Source organism: Chaetomium strumarium (assembly GCF_033439665.1).
Source record: "Chaetomium strumarium strain CBS 333.67 chromosome Unknown B0T15scaffold_1, whole genome shotgun sequence".
In the NCBI taxonomy this organism is placed as follows: Eukaryota; Fungi; Ascomycota; class Sordariomycetes; order Sordariales; family Chaetomiaceae; genus Chaetomium; species Chaetomium strumarium.
Genome location: NW_026944429.1, coordinates 5,699,078 through 5,719,683, shown reverse-complemented (window position 1 = coordinate 5,719,683; position 20,606 = coordinate 5,699,078). Strand labels below are relative to the sequence as shown.

Sequence of the window (20,606 nt, the reverse complement as noted above, 5' to 3'; positions counted from 1 at the left end):
TGTCATCTGTACGTGCGCGATGAACCGCAGTTGCGGGGTGAGCGGTTCGTGGTCCGCCGTGTAACGCTAATGTGCGTGGAGGTGTACGGAAAGGAGAAGCGCCCAGGGTGGGAAGAGTTTCGAGTCTACCTCTCGGCGGACGAGGCTCGTGCGAGGTGAAAGCGAGAGAAACCTCAGGGCGCCGGAACGCAGACGCCTCATTACCGATGATATCATAATGCGCTGACCCTCAACGGCACCAACGGGGGCCATGGCGGCGGCTGGTCCTCCTGCTCGAGCCCTTTCAAGGGAAGCGGCCAGGTGGGAGTATAGCAGAGCCGAACTATAGCCTGACAGCAAAGCATCCACGTTCGTTTCCTCGTCAAAATGCCCCGGCACCTTTGCTTCCCCTCCCTCGTTACTATAATCGGAGGGCTGAACATGGTGTGAATGCCGGGTTGTTGAGCTCGGGACCATGCCAGCTGACCACCGTTTGAATCAGCCCCGGGTCCGAGCGTAGATCTAAATCAGTCTGACAGATAGCACGGAACATTGTTCTCGGGTGAAGTTGAAGCCGGGGTGGTTGATTCGTCGGAGATCTGTTTGTCATGGGATGCATGAAAAACATCTGCACATCATAAGCGACACGGGAGGAGAGGAGGGAGACTCCTGCAGACTGCTTGTGCAGGCTCTACTCTCTGCATCCGGCCAAGAAGGTATGCCAGCCATGATCATCCACCAGGAGGGAACCAGCAATGGTCCTGTAACGGATGACCTATGCTGTGCGTGGGCAAGGGGGTCCAGGGAAGAAGAAAAGAGGAAGGGGGGGGGGGTTGGATATCTGCCTCTACCTCTTGTGAAACTAGCATGACGACCAAGAATAGCGCCGTATGTGCCGCTCGATGATAGACAACGCATTTCCAACACACCATCAGCGGAGCGGGTAGCGGCAGGCAAGAGGCTGTCATGTTCTTGTCTCCTCCCCGCCAGGGGGGAATTGTCCGCGGGCATTGCTTCCTAGCTCAGCTGATCACATGATCTGGTGACGAGAATCACCTCCAGCAGATGTGGCCAGCCACGTCGCAAGCAAGGGGTTGTATCGGAACGGGGTAGAAAGGCGTGGACGGTGATCGGGTGTTAGGGCTGATCCGCAATTCGATGGCATGACAAGGACATGGGTTTGTCCCTGAGAACCCGGCTGAAGCAGCGGTATGGCACAGAGAGTGATCAACCTCGGCGGAGAGAGATCGGCGGAAGTAGCGCTTTGCTCCTCCTCCTTTGGTGTTGAGCATCCGATGCTCTCGAATGAATCGGAGGGAATAATAACAATCATATTCCCCGTGGGCAAAGCGCTTCTGCTTCAGCGACGATGCCCGATCTTGTCGAGAGCCGTCTCCCAGTGGTCCGAAGCGTCGAAACTGACAACAGAGCACCGCACCACCGCGTAGAAACTGGTTTGAAGGTCCAGCGCTACCGATTGCTTGGTTTCCTTGACCATGCAGATGAAGCAAAGCAAGACTCGGCGGCCTAGGCGCTCGGCTGTAGCCGTCATGCTCATCGTCAATGCTTTCAATGCGGGAAGATCCATCAGAGGCTGTAGCGAGCGGCTTTGGCCGTTACCTTCCCGTTTGATAATGCTGCCACGACACTGGCAACAGAAGAGAGTACGCATAATCGGTCGGGGCACTGACCCTCGGCGCTTGGGGCGTGCATGTCGATCACTGAAACAAGCAGTCGTATCCGGATCGAGAGAGGCGCCCTTGACATCACGGACCTCGATTCGTCGGTCCCGGGCCCTCGGGTGGTCTTGGCATGTGTGAAGTACATACGGTCGGGCAGTGTGCTAGGCGCCGACCACAGCTATGCTATTTGTTCTTGCCGGGAGACCGTGGGCGGCAGCTCGGCGTTGGGAACCCTCACCGCGAACCATCCCAGCATGTCCCTGCAGATCGTCGTGGGGATCCGAAGGTCGCCGACGTGAAATTCTTTCTACTTCGCGCGGGGCCCGGTGGTAAACTCGCCAGTGTTTTGTTCCGGTTTCGAATCCCGGTGCGGCTTGAAGATCCCCGAGATCGTCCCTAGAAGTAAGCGGGACTCGCGACACCATTTGGTCTGTGCGTCTCGTGCGAAGTCTGCCATCCGCCAAAAGCGTAGGGCAAGCCCGACTTGCTGAGCCTGGAGTCGTATGATAGGTGATGCAGAGCCTCTCTGCAGCTTGCCGCGTGAAGCCGGGGGAAGGGGACAAAACCCGGTCTGCGGCCTAACGCGTGACGCGGAGTTGGACTTGGTAGTATGTACAACCCGAGGTCTCGGCTGCACCTATATCTCCCCGAAGGATCCTTGGTCTTTTTCATCCACTCAAAGTTGGTTTGCATTCCTTTCCGGACATTAGAATATCTTACAATGCCAGGTGTGGATCCAAGAGTGAGATTCGCATTCTTCGTACTATGCGAATCGGATTGTTGTCTGAGAAGGGCGATTGCTCGCTCATTATGGACCTGTGAACATTTACCTTCCATCTAAATGGTGCGGTTTGAACAGGCGGGAGGAAGCCGACGGGGAGCACTTGAAGCGACCCAGGGCCGGGACGACCCGAGGATTCCAGGTTGCTGTCAATGGAAGCTGCCCTGCTGTTGCACCCATCTCCGCAGTTGCCCCTGACTACAGGACAACCCCTGAAACTTTGTTTGGCTCAGACTTACAACCGGGGGTTTGTTCGTGAATCCATAATGATATAGTTCAACATTCGTCAGGACTGTCTTAGCACAAGCAAGTACATTACACAGCAATGTTCAAACGTCGATTTTCCTCAATGCCGTTTGAGTGTTCGTGAGAATGGAAGGTTGGCCGGGGCTCAAGGCATGCGCTAGCCAGCAGCAGGGGTCTGATTGTTTGGCCCCGCTAGCGGCCCCGCCAATCGCATCGCTTACCCCACCTGCCCCGGGTTTCGCTCAGCCTTATCGCTTGGCAGTGGGTCAATTCTTACACGACCTCGAGACGACGTACCTTTACCGACCTCAGGCAACATCCTACTGTAATGTCCAGCTTGAAGAGGTCGTGCGAAGATTCAGTGACGGTAGTATCAGCTGTCACTACTCGCAACAATGCTACCGACGGAGCTCTCGCGCTACGTCGCAGCCGGATGCCTCATCCTCGAAAAGACCGAGCTGGAAGACCAACTCGCTGGCAATATCTGGTCGCACGTGAAGCCGGGAGAGTGGCATCACTTTCTTCCGCTCACTGCGCTAGATAAAAATGAAGGATTTGATGGCCAAATTGGCTACGTAAGCCAAGATGAGGTTGGCGAATCCACGTCTCAGTCTCTTACGCCGGAAATCCAGAGTCGCCTGTTCTCTTCTTCAGGGCCCCTCGGATGGATTTTCGGCCTTCTGCTCAACCGCTGGATTCACATGAACCTCGGAATCAGTTCCAACACCCCCGACCTAGCCATCGTCCGAGTCTATCTCCTACCTGATGATGTTGACAACCGCAGCATTCCGCGTTTCGCTGACGATCTGCGAAGGGCGAGGACGACTCTTCTTCAACACCTGGATTTATCCAAGAAAACTTGGCAAGGTCAGGTCAGTGAAGCAGAGGAGGAACAGCATGGAGAGAGCCGTTCCTTGCTGCAGATGTTCAACAGCATCCCATCCCCGGATCCCAGGCCAGGGGACATCCTGGACTTCGAAGTCCGTGATGCCGCCTTCAGATTGATGGACAGCGACGTTCCCGGGCTCATCACTACACTATACTCATATCAGCGCCGCTCAGCAGCCCTGATGCTTCAAAGGGAGTCCCAGACCATGCAGATGGTCGATCCGCGCCTAACGATGGTCGCCGATCAGCTAGGGTCGCAGTGGTACTACGATGCAGTTAGCGGTACCATCCTTCGGGAGCCGGTTCATTACGATGAGCCACGTGGCGGAATTCTTGCTGAGGAGATGGGTGCCGGAAAGACGCTGATATGTCTGGCACTCATCCTAGCGAGTAGACACATTCCGTCTGCGACTCCTGACCATCTACGGATGGACGAGCCCGTAGTGCGTCCCCGAATTGGGAGCCTCGCTGATATGGCAGCGGCATGCGTTACTCGCAATTCAGTACCCTGGAGGTCGGTGTTGGGTGGCCTCGCGCCGGAGGAAAACGAGTATCGTGGGTCTCTCGACGCCATCCGACGGAACCCCGGATTCTACCTTCTGCCGCCTCCAACCCGTCACCGACGAACGCGGCAGCCGGACAGCCTTGCGCAACCGAGACGGGTACTGTTGAGCCACACTTCACTTCTGATCGTCCCCCCCAATCTCGTGCAGCAATGGAAGCAAGAAATCAGCAAACACACGACTGGTCTGAGGGTTTTCATCATCGTCGACAAGAAACAGGAGCTGCTCCCTGCCCAAGAACTCACCGAGTACGATATCCTCTTATTCACGTCAACGCGCTTTGAGAGGTTGATCGAGTATTTTGCCCCAAACCCGAATGGCGTCCACGTACTTCCGGACTCCCCTTTGGCGAGGCTCGCCATGATCCACTTCAAGCGTTGTATCGTTGATGAGGGCCACAAACTCGGGAACTCCAGGTCTCGAAGAAGAAGCAACATACACCTGATAATCGACTATCTCCAAATATCTGCGAAGTGGGTAGTCACTGGCACACCCTCCAAGGGGCTGTTCGGTGTCGATGACACCAATCTTTCTCAACCAGATAGTCAGCAGCAACTCGCTGGCATGCGGCAAACAGAGACCTCGGCGGACCTAGAAATGGAAGACTTGCAGCGTATCGGCTCGATTGCAAGGTTCTTTCTGCAGATGCGGCCATGGGCTAACAAGTCAACAGAGCCTGGCGATACCCCGGCGGATTGGAGTGTGTATGTTATGCAACCCCGGCACTCAGCTCGAAGCGCGGGGAGCGAAGAGTGTCTTAGAGCAACCCTCGGGTCGTTGATCATCCGGCATCGTCTGTCCGAACTCAGCGATCTCCTTCCAACGGTGGACGAGAAGGTCGTCTATCTCGACGGATCGTTCCAGGATCGACTTGTTCTCAACCTCTTCTCCATGATGATCATCTTCAACGCGGTTCAATCCCAACGGACGGACCAGGATTACTTCTTCCACCCGCGGCAGAGGAAGGCCTTGGTTGAGTTAGTGTTAAATTTGAGACAAGCGAGCTTTTTTGGAGGATCCTTCTTCTCTGCCGCTGAGATTCGCAGGGCTATTGACACGGCGGAAGACTTTCTGCGAGAAGGCAAGGTTCCAATCAGCTCCGAAGACGAGGCTCTGCTCAGGGATGCGATTGAATTCGGCCACGTAGCAGTGGAAAACAGCCTCAAAAACTGCGCGAATCGGTTTCGCGAAGTTCCCCTATATATTCACAACTTTCCGTGGGGAGCGGGTCGGGAATGGTCCCTGGATCTAAAGGACGGAGATCCGGTGTGTACCGATTCACGTCTGATCTCTGCGCTTCAGAAATTCGTTCACCCCTTGGTTGATGCTCCGACATCGCTGCAGATGATGTTCGACAGCGGACGGTTTGCGGAGCGCGGGTCACAGGAACGACTAAAAGGGCTTGAGGAACAGGACCCGGACGGAGAGGGCACACAGAAGCCCCAGCAGAAGACGCTTGCTGGAAATACTCAGCTAGGCCAGGATAGCACCAGCCCGAACAAACGACGCTCTGCTATTTTAGCCAGGGACTTAGCAGCACCCGGAGGCACTTTAGTGGCTGCCGAGGCAGAACAAACCACCATTGCGGCAGCCCTAAGCGGAGCACAACTGGTCTCAACGGCGTCTGCAAAGCTCTCTTACCTGATCGACCAGATAGTGAAGTACCAGGACTCAGAGCAGATCATTATTTTCTACGAGAACGACAATGTGGCATATTATCTTGCTGGCGTTCTTGAGATAGTACGCGTTCTCTTCTCTCCGTGCCCCAACCTCGCTGACACTACGACTACAGCTTCAGATCCAACATCTCATCTATGCAAAGACCCTGACCCCTGAGCGGCGGGCACAATACGTCGCTACATTCAACCACAACCCGAAGTTTCGGTACGTTATTCACTCTACTCTGGTATGAAGGGGCCCGAGCTGACCAACGACTACAGTGTCCTGCTTATGGACGTCGGGCAGGCGGCGTTCGGTCTCGACATGCAGTCCGCCTCGCGGATCTATTTTATCAACCCTGTACTGAACCCCCAAGTCGTGGCCCAGGCGATCGGTCGTGCACGGCGCATCAGCCAGAAGAAGCCTGTCTCGGTCGAGACGCTGGTTCTCCGCGGCACCGTGGAGGAGGTCATTGTGAAGAGGCGCGGCGAGATGACGCAGGCGGAGCAGTGGAGGTGCCGCTCCATACTTGACGACAAGCCGATCTACGAATGGATCCTCAACGCCAAGATACTCCCCCTTCCGGGCGGGAAGGATATCGCGCCGCCGGACCAGATGGCGAAGCTGCAGTCACCGCAGTTCCTCTTCGGTCGAGGCTTCGGGCGGGAGCTCAGCCATTCCGACCAGGATCTCCTCACGGTAAATGGGTCTCCGGTGGGCAAAAAGAAGTCTTATGCGGTTATCGCGGAGAAGAGCCTGAAGAGGGCATCTCCAGAGGTAGGGTTTGCCACGTCGTCGGTTGGCACACCCTTGTCAAATGATGGTCCTGCTAGGAAGAGGAGACCGCAGGTGCGGTTTTTCGACGAGGAGAGTGAGGAGCATGGGAGTTCGGCTTTTGACCAACATGGTCGAGTCTATCCCCGACCTTGAATAAGCAAGGTTGAGCGGTCTTATAGGTACCGCATACCTTTTTGCAGGTCGGAGACAGCACGAAGCTTGCTGAATATTTCGAAATCGTCAGAGGCAGACAAGTGGTTTACCTCGAGACTGGAATATGGTTATTTGACTGGAAGATTTGAGTGAATTGGGTCGTTCGTGGGAATAGGAGCAAGGTTTACAATGTTCCGAATCTGGCAGAGAAGCCTGCATCGAAGTTGTTGTTCTGCGGGAGAATCGGTTGTACTGTCTATATCTCCGTACAGTACGTAAAGTATCCCGTCGCGCAAAGTGAGGATTCTGGCAAGCGGCCTTGAAGAAATCATACAAATTCTTTTCATCTCACCTAACTTGGAGCAGCTGCTTTTGCGGGGCGGCATCTCCCCGAGCTACATATTCAAGACTTGGGAGACCGTGACCGCCCGCATTGCAAAGGAAGGTCGTTGAGGAGCGGGTACACCCCTTGGTAACGGCGGCGTCACCTCAGGCACGTTGTTGCTCCCGTCTTGTGCCATGTTGCATGGCATGATGGACGGCAGTACCACATGTGCTACGTACTGTACATACAGTACATACGGTACATTACGAGAGGATGTAAGGTTACGTCTTAATGCGGAGACGTCGCCCAGCCTGCGTGCATTAGCGCTTCCTACCACGCCATTAACGGGATGAATACGAACGCGCCGAGCGATGAGCTGTTCGAATGAAATTGATGATGAAGGTCTTCCAGCCGAACAGGCCGTCAAGAATAGCTGAGGTAAACGCAGGCTGCCAGCCACTCATCGCTCCTGTGAACAGGTCAGCGCAACAAGAGACGAAGATCGACTAGTTAGACCGCTGGGGTTGCGGGGCAGATCCTCGTCAGACGCCGTGTTTACACTTTTCGGCCCGCTCGGCGTTGCGATATGGTTGGATGAACGGGATGGCAGGGCGCAGCGGGGAGTTTTCATCGAAGATCGCGATCGCGTGCTGGGAGGTAAATACCTACCGGTACCCACTCCTTCGTTGTCCTCGACTTTTGTAGCTTACGGCGCCTAACTGGATTCCGTAGTGAGGGCGGATCGATGCACATACCATACCTGCAATGCGTTACCCAGCCTCGAGGCTGTAGCGAATTGCCGTACGAGCGAAGCATTGAATGTGTAACCCAACCATTCTCCCGCCGTTGCCCTGCTGACCCCGAATGGTGACTGGCACCCTTGGCTTGGGATGCAGGGCGGAGTTGGTCCACTCGGATCAACAAAAGGTGGACAGAGGCTGTGGGGTTCAATTGCTGAGAGCTTGAATTCTCAAAAGCCGAGTTTGACCCGCCCAGGTGGTCTGTCCATGTCTCCATGGCCACACAACATCTCATCAACGTCCTCGAAATTTGATACCGGAGCGGGGCATTGCACGAATCAGCCCGAAGTCGACAAGATGTGCGGCTGAGGCTTCGAGATCCCGGCTCGGCAAGATCTTGCGGCTGACCGCGAACACACGCCATCACGGGTTTTAGGGTTCTAGACAAGCCGACCCAGGAAGAACGGGCGACAGGAAGGCTTCGGTGATCCGGCAGCCACCATCGATGGTGCCAGCATTTGCACCAGGAATGAAGTCATGGCCTCCACGACGACGGTCTCTCCAGAGGCACAACAGAAGTCTCCATGGCCGTGGAGCAGTCAGAAACGACGCAACAGCGAGAGCTCCTTGCCAACGTTGCGAGAGCTCGTGACAGGGAGGAGGAGGAATTCGCTCTCAGCCGCGGACGCACCGGCACCGAACGTTCTTCGGAAGAAACCACCTCCTGGCTTCTCAGCCTCCAGACCGCAGACTTCAGGCGGCCCAGCAGACGCCGATGATGTGAAGGCAGCTGCAGCGGATCCGGACGATGCTGGGGATAACAGGCCCCCCCAAAAGCCACAGAAATCACAGTCTCGGTGAGCAACTTCCTTCTTTTATCGTCTTGATATATAAATTACCTTCCCGGGATATCGATTCAATATCCCCCACCACAACGGCGCGAACCCCCGGCCATTTGTCCAGCCGAGCCCTAGCGGGTGCCGCTGGCATCCATGGATGTGCTGTGGAACAAATGTCATCGGAGCTTTATTAGCAGTGTAACCCACAACCCCTGCCCCCCGTTTCTTAAGTGCCAATTGCTGCTTTCGGTTCTTCCAATTCTTCATGCAGAAGGCCCCCTTTTCTTCCACTACCCCACGACAGCCGTAGCATCGGAGCTGCCATGCTGCCAATCGATTTGTTGCCGGAAGTTGGCATGGTGGAAGATTTTCTTTTACGCGGACAACTGCCGCTTGTTTCCGGACCCGCAGGCATGGCATATGTACGATGCGCTGCTTATTTAATTTCCACCTTTTGCTCGTGGCGCTATGTACGGAGCTGTTCCGTCCACTCCGACCATCAGCTTCGTCCATGCACATCCAAAGCGGTTAGCTCTTGGCGAATCCGGTCCAGCAACCGAAGCGCTGAGGCGATACCGCGCTCGCGTTCCTGCACCGCGTGTGGAATAGTTCACCTCTCGCGACGCAGCACATGCAGAAAAACGCCTAGGCTTGGCACACCGAGCTTTCCGTGAGCGTTACACGTAGGGTGCTACATCGTCAACCGCCGAGTCAACGTCGGCCCAGGGCAGTGAAGAGCAAAAGCAGCCTCGCCTGGTGTCGCGGGGCTGAGATCTGCAAGTCATTTTAAAAAGCCGGGTTGGGTCCACCACATCGTCCCATCGTCCACGAGATCTTGGCTCTTTCTCCTTTTTTCTTTTTCCTTTTCTTTGAACTCGTCTGTCGGTCTCTCCTGCAGTTTCCCGAGTGTGTCTACGGAGCGGGCCAAGATTTGTTTGCTGACCGGCGGGTTTGACCTCCGTCTTACATAACAGCCCTCCGCCAGCCTTCTACAACAAAGTCCGCAACCGGCACACCTTCTCGGCCTCTGCAGTCCTGAGGTGGTATACGATCCGTGACGATGACGATGACGCACTGTTGAAGCCGCCCTCCACTCGATCTCGGACTTCCGGTGGCCCGCCCCCGGCTCTGAAGCCGACTCCTGCGCCTCCCACTCTCCGGCCGCCGCCTCGGCGCCCTTTGGACAGCATCCCGCGGGCCATGTACCCACCCGGCGACGGCGAGGAATTCGTGCTAAGAACGCAAAGGGCGAGCGCAAAGGTGCAACAGATCACAGGCTCCCACTCCAGTCCGAAAGGGTCCGACATGGAGCATGCCCCAGTGATTCATAGGCCGACGGCCTTACCGGATGGGCCGTTGCCCGGCCCGGAGCGCCCTGGCGGATACAACAAACCTCGGCGGCTGTCCAATGGCAGTACCAGCTCAGCCACCAGCAGTATGGTGTCCGGCAGCGACGGCTTTGACCGACGGATACGCACCGCTTCCGTCAGCAGCAGTCAGACCAGCATCGACTCATGGCCGACCAGCCCGGCCGCCTCGCCTGTTACGTGGGCGACGCAGAACGGCTCGCCGGGCCAGAACTATCCATGGCATAAACCAGCACCCATCAAGACATACCGCAGGAAGACCCAACCAGGGGAGCTCTTTGCCGCGTTGCCGGGCGAGGTGCTGGGGTTGATACTGGAGGAGCTGCGCAAGCTGCACTTGCAGCCAGGGAGTAGTAGCTGTGCGACATGTTGGATGCGAGATTGCTGCTCCGTGGCCGTCAGTGCCCGCAAATTCCTCAAGTATGCACGCGAGGCTCTGTATCAGCACATCCACCTGGTTGGACACGAGGCGCCGAATATGAAGAAGCGGACGAAGACGACATATGGTTCGAGATTGGTCCTGTTGCGACGAACACTGAGGGCGAATCCACAGATTGCGGCTCTGGTGCGGTCACTGAAGCCACCGGCGCGGCCCCTTTCGGTCCGGGTAGTGGCATACAACGATCTGCTCGCCTCGGTTGTGATGGCATGTCCCAACCTCGAACAACTGGTCGGATATTATCCGACCTATGACCACTCATTCCAACGGTTATTTCACGCGCTATCGACACGGGCCAAATTGAAGGACATGAATTGGATACTGGAACCCTCGTCGCTTCAACGGCAGCAGAGGACACGCTCTCCTGCCCACAACGATCGCTGGGGCCCAGGGGATCTACAACCACAAGAGTCACAGCTGTTTCTGGGGTTTCACGCGAATTGGAAACAGCTCACAACACTTGTTGTTCACTGTCAACCGGGGGCATCGCTGAGTCCTGCCAACCTGCTAGAGTGCACAATCCGGTCTCTGCCTTCGCTGCGGAACCTTTATCTTTCGAAAGTGCCTCCCGCCGCATTTAACGATACCAACCTCCTCGCCTTGCCGGCGCTCAAGAAGTTATCTCTAAGCCATTGCGCCGGTATCACGACAGCCGGCCTTTCTTCGTTGGCGACGCGGCCAGCCAGCGCCTCGATCCAAACGCTCACCCTCATACACATGAATGTCGAATCCCTCCCCGCTATTGCCAGGATATTATCCTACCTCACCGCCCTCGAAACCTTCAACATCGTCCAAACCTACGCTCCCGAAATGCCGCCCGACGAGTTCATGATGCTCTTCCCCTACCTGGCTTCCCAAACCTTGCGCAGACTCCACTGGGACATTCCCTACCTTCCGACCACCGCCACAACGGCAGACGGCATCCTCGCCAGAAGCATCAGCGCAGGAGGTTTCCCGTCCCTCCGCACCCTCTGCACGCCCAACGACCCCGAAGGCCTCTTCCAGTCCCTCTGCGCCCCGCGAGAACGCGTCGACCACCCAACGGATCGCTACCGCGGCGGCAAGGCCCACCTCTCGTACTCTTCCAACCCGGTTGCGGTTGTGGGCGGGTGGCAAGGCCTCGGCCACACGCGAAACAATTCGAGCTTCTCCTCGTCCCGGCCCGGCAGCAGCTTCAGCCTCAACAAGCAGAGCAGCAGCAGCGGCACGCCGCCCGCCAGCCCGCTGTTTCCGCCCCCGGACGCCCTGATCCCCCGCGACAACAGCAACCTCCACCAGGCGCGGCTCGCGGCGCAAGCGCGCCTGGAAGCGGCGCAGCGGATCCCGCGGTACTTTGTGCACGTCGTGGACGAGACGGGCACCGTGGTGGAGAAGCACGGCGTCGGCGCCTTCATGGGCACCGTGGAGAGCCAGATACGCTATGTCCTCTCCCCGGAAGCCGCGACGGGCGGGACGGACGAAGGGGGCGGGCTGGTGAGCGTGGAGGATATGCTGCGGGACGACGGCGGGGAGATGCTGGGTCTGGGCGCGGAAGGGTTCGCCGAGAAGGAAGCGGGCAAGAAGCAGAAGAAAGGGAGGGCGTCGGAAAGGGAGGAGAGCGATCATGAAGGTGGGAAGGGCAATAATAATAACGGAATGATGGTGGAGAGGAGGGAGGGGTGTACGGGAAGGTGGAATACCTTCAGCGGCAATGTGGTGGACAAAAAGGACCGGGAACGGTGGTGGCATCAGGAACGCGGTCGGTGGAGAGGCGTGGTGCTCTCGTGATGTCGTGATGGAGAAGAAAGGGACTTTCTGGATATAGTATATTGCATGAAGTTATGACATGGGCAGATCTGTTTGGATGTATGTACTTGTACCATATGAAAGGTATATAATAGTAATCAGGGCTGACCACGGCCTCTTGCCTTCCAAGTTCGGCCCGGTAGCATGAGGCTGACTTGTCCTCGAGACCAAGACCAAGGCAAATTCACTCTTGTTGAGCTCTGATGTCTCACGGTGGAACTCGGAGCCCGGGGGTGGTACCGGTTGAGAGCTTCTCTCCAGGAAGTTGTCTAAGGTGCTGTGTAAGTCGCCCGCAAGGGTTAGGGCTGCCTATCTCGGCGATAGAACGGCTCTTTCGGGGAATTCGGAGTGGAGACGCCTGGGTGCCGACGTCATTTCCTTGCTCAGTTCGTTCTGCGACTTGTGAATTTCTCGCGAGAATTCAGGAGGTGCCATTTGACTGTCCGAAGCATCCGGTAACACAGCAATCTCAACCTTCTCCCCGCTCAACCTCCACCAGCTTTGCGATTACAGCACGATCAACACCCTCCAGCTAGACCAACCATCACTACAAAACTGCTGAGGGAACAAACGACCTGTGGCAGAATGAGAGCATCTCTGATCTTCAGTCCCGGTCGAGCAGCCACCTACCTTTGCGCCGCGTGCCGGAGAGAGGCGATAGCGGCTCAAGTGGCTCAGAGGGCAGCAGTGTTGAGAATCACCCCGACAGGACCATTGCGAAGGACCATCCGAACCGTCTCGTCGTCGCACACTGGCAGAGCAACCGGCCAGCACTGGGCCTCGGCATCGCAGTGCCGCAGCGCCTCCACCAACTCGGCCTCCGCGCAGACCGGAACCGCAACCTCCGAACCACCCTCGGCAACGTCCCCCATCCCAACCTACTACGCCCTCTTTCCCGAAACGCTACCCAACGGCCCACCGCCGCGCGGGAAATTCCACATCGACGTCCGCGCCCTCCGCCGCGAGTTCCTCCGCCTGCAGGCCGCCTCCCACCCCGACTTCCACCACGCCGCCGCCTCCTCTTCTTCTCCGTCATCACGACAACAAGTCGGCAGCAGCAGCAGCAGCAACAATAGCAAATCGGCCGCGCGCATCCGCGCCGAAGCCACCTCGGCGCTGATCAACGCGGCGTACAAGACGCTATCGTCCCCGCTGCTGCGCGCGCAGTACCTCCTGCGCGAGCAGCACGGGGTCGATCTCGAGGGGGACGAGGCCGGGGCCCAGGCGGCGCCGGACCCGGAGCTGCTGATGACGGTGCTCGAGGCGCGTGAGGCGATCGAGGAGGCCGAGCGGGAGGAGGATCTGGAGGAGGTGCGGGCGGCCAACGAGGAGCGCATAAGGGAGAGCGAGGCGCGGCTGGGCGAGGCGCTCGAGGCCGGGGATGTGCAGAGCGCGAAGGAGGAGGCGGTTCGGTTGAGGTATTGGGTTAATATTCGTGAGGGTGTGAGGAATTGGGAGAGGGGCAAGCCTGTTGTTTTGCAGCATTAGGTGGCCGCGGGAGAGATAGGATACCTAGGTCGTGGGAATTAGAAAGTAGGCTGGTGCGGTTGTTATTTCGCGGATGGTTCGTATTTCCATCCTCATCTCAAGAGTACCTGCGGTTCCCCAACACAACGGGCGGGTGAGTGGGACGGCATTGGCGATCGTTCCTCGGTGTTCATACAACGGGGATGGAGCGTGTGTTAGCGTTCTCGCGTACCTAGAGAGTACTCAACTCAGAGAAGGTGTTGTCTGGTGTGTGGCTCACGGCCCCGTCAGGAGTAATCGTGGGACAAATCTCACTCAAGTCGGGTAGCTGTGTGCTTTTGAGCAGGTTTGCATTTCGGCTTCTGCTCATCAGTTCGACATTCAAACTTCGCTTTGGATGGGCATGTGTAATCGAAAATCGAAAATCTTCGGGGTATTTGCGCCCGGGTTGGGGAACTGGGCCTGGCCTAGGTAAACATCATACGATGTTAACATCAGTGCCTGGTAGGGGTTCACCACAGTTATTACTCCAGTTCCGGATGCAACAAATCAACCTTCACATCTGGGAACTTACACACAGGTCCTTATTATTGAAGCATCTCAAGATCATTTGCAACTCTGTTAGAGGGTTGCGCTAACGGTATGGCATGTTTCTCCTTCCTTTCCACCCCTTGAGTCCTTATTTCCCTTTTGTCACGGCAATTATCTCTTTGGTACCCAATCACGCCCATCACTCGATGGCGAGACAATACTGCTAAGTTGTAAGAAGAGGTAGAGGTCAAAAAGGAGGGCGAACACTCCCTCTGGGCCGTTGATATTTGTTGCTCACTGCTAATACCGACTTAATAATTCCTGCTGGCCCCAAGTCCGCGAGTTTGAAGAGGGAATAGCGGTGGAGGCCGTCAGGCTGAACATGACCACCATGAACCCCGCCCCTGGAATGCTTACCACCATCATCAGCTCTTGTACGCTGCCTCTACCTTGCCCCGCCCTCCCCGAGGCACATTTATTTAAGCCCTAAACGACCTCCCGCATGCCGCTGCCTGCGCCGCAGCCGCAGCCGCACCCCCAGCGCCGACCATCTGGACAGGAACAACGCCCCCGAACGGCCCTGCCTTGTTCGAGTTGGCAATCTTGACCAGACACACCCCGGTCATGCTCGCCACCGTCCCAGTGCACGTCGTGCCCGCAGGCACGGAGAACTTGAAGTCGAAGCTCTGGTTGACGTTGGCCGCTCTCTTCAGAAGGACGAGACGGCCCGTAGATTCTAGCGCGCGCCGCCAGAGTGTTCTCCTCTGCTGCTGCTGCTGCTGCTGCTGCTGCTGCTTCTTGGATGCCGCGATATTGCCGTTCTTACCCGGGATCTGCTCGAGCACGGTGAGCGGGATGCCGGTGGAGAACTTCCCCGTGGCGGTCGGGTCGAGAACGGCTTGGATCGGGCCGGCACCGTCAGTGGTCACGATGTGGAAGGTGCCCGAGATATTACCGCCTGCTGTGATTTGAGGCAGGGTGGTGCCCGACAGGCTCATGGCTTCTACCACCATGGAGATGGTGTTCTTGCCGGAGCCGGTGGTCTTGCCCAGCCCGTCGGAGAGGATGTTGGTCTTGCTGAAGACGGTAGTGTCTACTTCAGTCTGTGGCGGCTGGTGAGAAACAGTACCATGGGGGGGATGGAAGTTTTGAGCTGCAGAGACTGACCTTGGTGTTTGGACCCGTTCCCGGGACGACGCCACCCTTGATTGCTAGGGCCGTGCCGTTGCCACCGGCGTCCCCTGTCACGACCGTGACCTTGCCATGCGCCGAGACAAAGGGTGTGAGGGCCAGAGCGAGGAAGAAAAGCTTGGACAGCATGCTGACGGGTGGCTCGAGGATCTTGGCAGCAGGGAGAGTATATACAGTGAAAGTAGACGGTAGACCCCACAACATGAACTAAGAAGCGAATGAGAGGACCAGGGAGACGGATCAACCGTCCCTTAGCAAAGAGAAAGACTTGACGAAAAAGAGATAGGCTGGCGATGGTGAAGGATACGGAAGTGAGGGCGGAAACTGAGCTCTTGATATACCCGCCCAACACACAGCAGCCGCGACGTTCCGCCTTTCGTCCAAACTGTGTTCCCAGCGCGGCTCGTCTCTTGACCCCAAGTGGCATGCTGCCGCCGAGGTCGAGTATATTCCGTACAGAGCGTCGCGCCTCCTCGCAAGAGCTGAGCGAGGCGCGAATGCCATGGGATGGTCTTGAAACAGACTGTCCAGCTTTTACAATTTGACGCTGGGGGTTGTTGCATGGTTTCGGGCGTGACTACGGCAATTCAGGTCCAACCAGTCTGTCTTCAAAGTGTCAATATGCGGAAGATGAAACTAGACGGTGAAGAGCTAGATAGTCTAATAGACCAGTGTGCCGCAGGTAAGGCTCAGGAGGAGGCCACGACCTGTGGAGTGCTGGCCAGCTCCGCGGCCTGTTGCCCCTGGCAGACAAATTCCCTACCGTTGGACGACTACGGGAATGGGGAAGGGAGTATGCATGCTTCGATCCATGACCCTTCAGAAGCCCGAATATGGGTAGCGTAGGGCACTATCGGCTCCGCGAAGAGATAACAGCAATTGGCCTCGTGGATTGAGGAAGGTGAACACGGGGATAACGGGACATGGCGCCTTGAACGTTACGAAGCAATCATTGCCAACTCAGTTTCATACTCCAGGGTTGGTGGCATCGTGTGAGGGAAAGGGGCAGAATACACCATCCAACCAACGCCTGAAACCACCGCGTAAAGAAGAACCTATTGGGCGCCAAAGTCTCAAGCTGAGGCAGTCTGGCCTTCGACACAATGTCACCTAGATGAAGTTTTAGGTAGTCACCTTAATCTGGGGGAAAGCCAATGCAAGGCAGCTATGCGCGCGCTTAAGTCGCGTAGATTCGAATTCACCGCCATCCCCGATAGGAAAGCTTCCATATACATAGCAATATCTTTAGACAAGAGCTGTTGAAATAACAAACGGAATCGAAATGCTTACACTTGGGTAACCGAGTTTGCTTGCGAGTTCAAGATAGCACGCTCGTAGATTGCTGGTTGCTGGTTGCAGGTTGGGTTCTGAGTCTCGAAGTATGACCTTACTTATAGAGCTGGTCACTTCCTGTCTGGTTCCAGCTGGAGGAGCCTTCGTGTGACACAGTCCATATTAGCTGAGGTATGACGCCCGACTGTGATGATTCACTGAGAACATAGCGCGGGGCAGGGCCGAAGACGACTTAGATCGGGAGTTGGGTTTGGGAAGTTGTGTGTAAACAGTTGTAAACGTCCCCACAGCGGCAGCTTCAGGAACAGCTGCCTTGGCGTCTCCACTAACTACGGTAACGTTTAACCCCACCATACCCCACCCCTCTGGCTTGCAGCTCACCAAGACTCAAGCTTCCGTTTGGCGAGCTGCATTTCAGGACCTCAGCCTTAACGACAACCCCAACTCTACAGCCCGCAAAGAGGATCTCCCTCGTGGCACTTTCAATATTCCGGACTGCTGTAATCTCTATAACGCCTCCGTACTCTGGTAACTGCCTCGTTTCACGGCGCGGTCTTACAGTCTGGGCTCGCAATGGCTTCGCCCAAGGTTGCGGAAGCTCTGGAGCGAGCGCAGAACCTCGAAGGTGCCCCGCAGATCACAGAATACCAGAGCATCATAACAAATATCCAGTCTCTTTCCGACTCGTCCCATCTTACAGCAGATCTGATAGCCGTCCTGGATGCCATATTCGCGGAGAACCTGGGACTCATCAACACGCGCCAACTGTTAGGCGACCTGATCAGCACGCTCCGCACTGTGGAGGATCACGATGTGCGGATCGAAGTCGGTCGAGATGCCGTGCGCAAAATCCCCTCCAGCCCAAATTCGTCGTCTCTCATCGAGCAAGCGGCCGCCCTGCGGGAGATGGTGGCAGCCGCGCACGAGGCCAACGAGGACTTCCTCGCGGCGGCCAAGGTGCTGGCCAAGATCCCGCTCGACAGCTCGCAGCGGCGGGTGCCCGACGCCGAGAAGGCGGCGATGTGGATCCGCATCGTGCGCAACTACCTCGAGGTCGACGACAGCACGGCCGCCGAGACGTACCTCAACAAGCTCAAGAACGTGATGCACACGGTCGACGACCCGGAGCTGAACCTGCACTTTCGCCTCAGCGCGGCCCGCATCCAGGACTCCAACCGCCAGTTCCTGCAGGCGGCCAAGAGCTACCACGACATCAGCTTTTCACCCGCCATCGCCGAGGAGGAGCGGCTGCACACGCTCAGCATGGCCATCAAGTGCGCCATCCTCGCGCCGGCGGGCCCGCTGCGGAGCCGCGCCCTCGGCCAGCTGTACAAGGACGAGCGGTCCGCCGGGCTGGAGGAGTACGGCATCCTTGAGAAGATGTTCTTCGACCGCCTGCTGAGCACGGCCGAGGTGGACAAGTTCGCGCAGGGGCTCGCGCCGCACCAGCTTGCCAAGACGTCGGACGGCTCGACGGTGCTGGTGAAGGCGGTGGTGGAGCACAATCTGCTGAGCGCGAGCAGGCTGTACAGCAATATCGGGTTCGGCGAGCTGGGGTTGCTGCTGGGCTTGGACGGGGACAAGGCGGAGGACACCACGGCAAGGATGATTGAGCAGGGGCGGTTGGCGGGTTCGATCGATCAGATTGACAGGATTATCTGGTTTGAAGGGCATGAGGCCTCTGGGGAGAAGGGCAGCGGCCGGGCCGAGATGCCGGTGGGCAAAGAGATGCGGCGGTGGGATAGCAATGTGCAGGCATTGGCCGAGGACGTGGAGCGGCTGACTGACGCATTACAAGCGGAGTTCCCGGACTTTGTAGCCGCGCAGATTGCGGTATGAAAGAGGGTACTACCTGGTGGTTGGGTATTGTATCGTCTATCCGTGATCCAGTCATACACCAGAGCCTGCCCGAACATAGTGCAAGCCCAATACCGAAACAGGAGACATAGATGATAATCATGACTGACGGGTAAATAAGAAACCAAGCCCAGGGAAACAGCCCGCATTTCGTCTACCAATCCAGTCTCCCTGTGCACCCAAACTCCGGTCCAACCCTGTACTTCACTCTTCACTCGTCACTTGTCATACCCGTACCCTAATCGAGGTCTGTACGCCGGACTACCACGTATCCTTGATTGATAGCCGACGGGTCACCTGCCTCCTCCTCGAACCTCTCGTCGTCATCCTTAAACATGCGCCGCCGTCGTTTAGGAGGACGCGGGTCAGCCGCCGCCCGCTCTGCGGCCAGGATGCTGACGAGCGCAGTGCCGACTTTGTTTCCAATCAGGTCGTACCCGTCCGGCGTGAAATGGAGGTGATCGTCCCAATACCGCTCCCGATCTTTCTCTGACATGCCCCAATACGGGACCACTTTGTGAAGGTCGAAGACATGGCTGTGGCGTGAGTAGACTTGGTGGTTAGCAATGGTATGATAGAACTCAAAGAGGGTAAGGGAGGTAGGTAGGTGGTTGAGGGAGAGGGGTAGACAACCGGATACTCACAAGCCCTCCCGCTTGTACCCCTTTATGAGGTCATTCAGCGTGTTCCTCTTCGCGTCGAGCCTCTCTCTGACCTTGCCCTTTACGCCAGCCTCGGGGACCGTGAGCGCGAGGACCTTGCACTTGTGAACGAGTGGAACGTTCCAGACTGCCTTGAGCGCCTCGAAGATCTCCTGCGGGGGCACGCCCACCCCAAGGTCACTGTTCGATTTGTCGTTGTGTTAGAGGAGGGGGTGCTACACGACTAGGGCTGAGACGAGAGAATCCTACTTTGTGCCTCCCAATACGATGGCCCAGTCGTACCGTTTCCCGGTGTCTTCCTCATCCTTGTTCTTACTCTTCTTCGGGGCAACTAGTAGCACCAGGCAAATGTTAAGCAATCGATGTGCTTCCTATAATTTATAAAATACGCTGAACCGAGCTGGAAGGGGTCGTCATGCTGAATGAAACATGCAGGCCTGGGGTGGGGTCTCATCACACACATTGTTCATTCATCCTCGACTGGAACCCATACTTCACTGTCGCCCCGGACACGCCGTCCTCGACCGTCTCGATGCTAAGGTCCGGAAACGCCATTTTCAGCAGCTCCTCCAGCGTCTCGTGGTATGGGTGATGGATCGCTCCATAGCATGCATAGCCGGCGGTGAGTGAGTCGCCGAAGCAGAGGATCCGCAGCTTTGGACGAGCTGCCATCTTGGCGAGCAATGCGCCCATCCACCGGGCGGATATCGATGGGAGGGCTGGCGTGTTTCAACGCGGGGTTGCCGTCTTTTGTCCGCGGATAAACTGTTCAGGATTGTTCAGAGAGAATGAGTGTAGAGGAACTGAAAAAAAGGGACTGAAATCTGTTTTTGTAACAGAGCTTGCGAAAGTCACCACAGGGAAGCTGGCACCTTGTTGACGGGACGTTCACGCGGCGAAGGCAGCTGAGCTGTTGGAATGGCGGGGGATGGAGCAGCAGCCTGGCACGCCTGTCAGGGTCCATCATTGGTCCGTGCAGAGCCTGGGGCCGGGCGGTTCTACGTAGGGCTGACGGAACTGATGAGACTCCTCGCAGTTGCTGAACTTTGGCTCCCGTCCGAGTCATTTCAGGGTGTTTGTTGTTAGGTCGAGATTCGGGCCGCTAGAAAGGATGGAGGTCCATCATGAGGACGTCCATATGCCATCTACTTCCTATCGCTGAGCTTCGGCAGGTGTAGCATTACACACCCATGGTCAGCTATAATATCCCGCCTGTATTACCTAACGTGAAGACAAAGCGATTGCGGATATCTCGTGGACTGTTTTAACAATTGAAGGTAGTGATGAGACTACCCTCTGGGCAAACGTGGTAATATATCCCGATGTGTTTTCCGAACCCAAGACCTGCTAATAACAATAAGTTCTCCTGCCCGCCGTTTCGG

The 20,606-nt window shown here is 56.8% G+C and overlaps 6 protein-coding genes across 6 annotated transcripts; 4 read left to right on the top strand and 2 right to left on the bottom strand.

The window, feature by feature from the left end:
- Positions 1-2,960: 2,960 nt before the first annotated feature.
- B0T15DRAFT_408672 (P-loop containing nucleoside triphosphate hydrolase protein) lies at positions 2,961-7,075 on the top strand. The gene is made up of 3 exons (XM_062865342.1): positions 2,961-5,879; positions 5,932-6,023; positions 6,080-7,075. Exons 1-3 carry the CDS (start codon positions 3,084-3,086, stop codon positions 6,726-6,728), a joined length of 3,537 nt encoding a protein of 1,178 aa, XP_062726898.1. The 5' UTR covers positions 2,961-3,083; the 3' UTR covers positions 6,729-7,075.
- A 2,370-nt stretch (positions 7,076-9,445) lies between these two features.
- B0T15DRAFT_61876 (uncharacterized protein) lies at positions 9,446-12,507 on the top strand. The gene is made up of 2 exons (XM_062871133.1): positions 9,446-9,513; positions 9,607-12,507. Exon 2 carries the CDS (start codon positions 9,833-9,835, stop codon positions 12,203-12,205), a length of 2,373 nt encoding a protein of 790 aa, XP_062726897.1. The 5' UTR covers positions 9,446-9,513; positions 9,607-9,832; the 3' UTR covers positions 12,206-12,507.
- Positions 12,508-12,808: 301 nt separating this feature from the next.
- On the top strand, positions 12,809-13,711 carry B0T15DRAFT_482227 (HSCB C-terminal oligomerization domain-containing protein; the record flags this gene model as incomplete). The annotated part of the gene is made up of 1 exon (XM_062866085.1): positions 12,809-13,711. The coding sequence occupies one exon, from the start codon at positions 12,809-12,811 to the stop codon at positions 13,709-13,711; it is 903 nt and encodes a 300-aa protein (XP_062726896.1).
- A 989-nt stretch (positions 13,712-14,700) lies between these two features.
- On the bottom strand, positions 14,701-15,541 carry B0T15DRAFT_388005 (uncharacterized protein; the record flags this gene model as incomplete). The annotated part of the gene is made up of 2 exons (XM_062864419.1): positions 14,701-15,324; positions 15,389-15,541. 2 exons carry the CDS (start codon positions 15,539-15,541, stop codon positions 14,701-14,703), a joined length of 777 nt encoding a protein of 258 aa, XP_062726895.1.
- Positions 15,542-17,278: 1,737 nt separating this feature from the next.
- On the top strand, positions 17,279-18,544 carry B0T15DRAFT_387628 (uncharacterized protein; the record flags this gene model as incomplete). The annotated part of the gene is made up of 1 exon (XM_062864396.1): positions 17,279-18,544. The coding sequence occupies one exon, from the start codon at positions 17,279-17,281 to the stop codon at positions 18,542-18,544; it is 1,266 nt and encodes a 421-aa protein (XP_062726894.1).
- Positions 18,545-18,672: 128 nt separating this feature from the next.
- B0T15DRAFT_61603 (SGNH hydrolase-type esterase domain-containing protein) lies at positions 18,673-20,411 on the bottom strand. The gene is made up of 4 exons (XM_062871132.1): positions 19,686-20,411; positions 19,474-19,555; positions 19,207-19,404; positions 18,673-19,098 (listed from the first exon to the last, which is right to left on the bottom strand). The coding sequence occupies exons 1-4, from the start codon at positions 19,915-19,917 to the stop codon at positions 18,801-18,803; spliced, it is 810 nt and encodes a 269-aa protein (XP_062726893.1). The 5' UTR covers positions 19,918-20,411; the 3' UTR covers positions 18,673-18,800.
- Between the last annotated feature and the right edge of the window lie 195 nt (positions 20,412-20,606).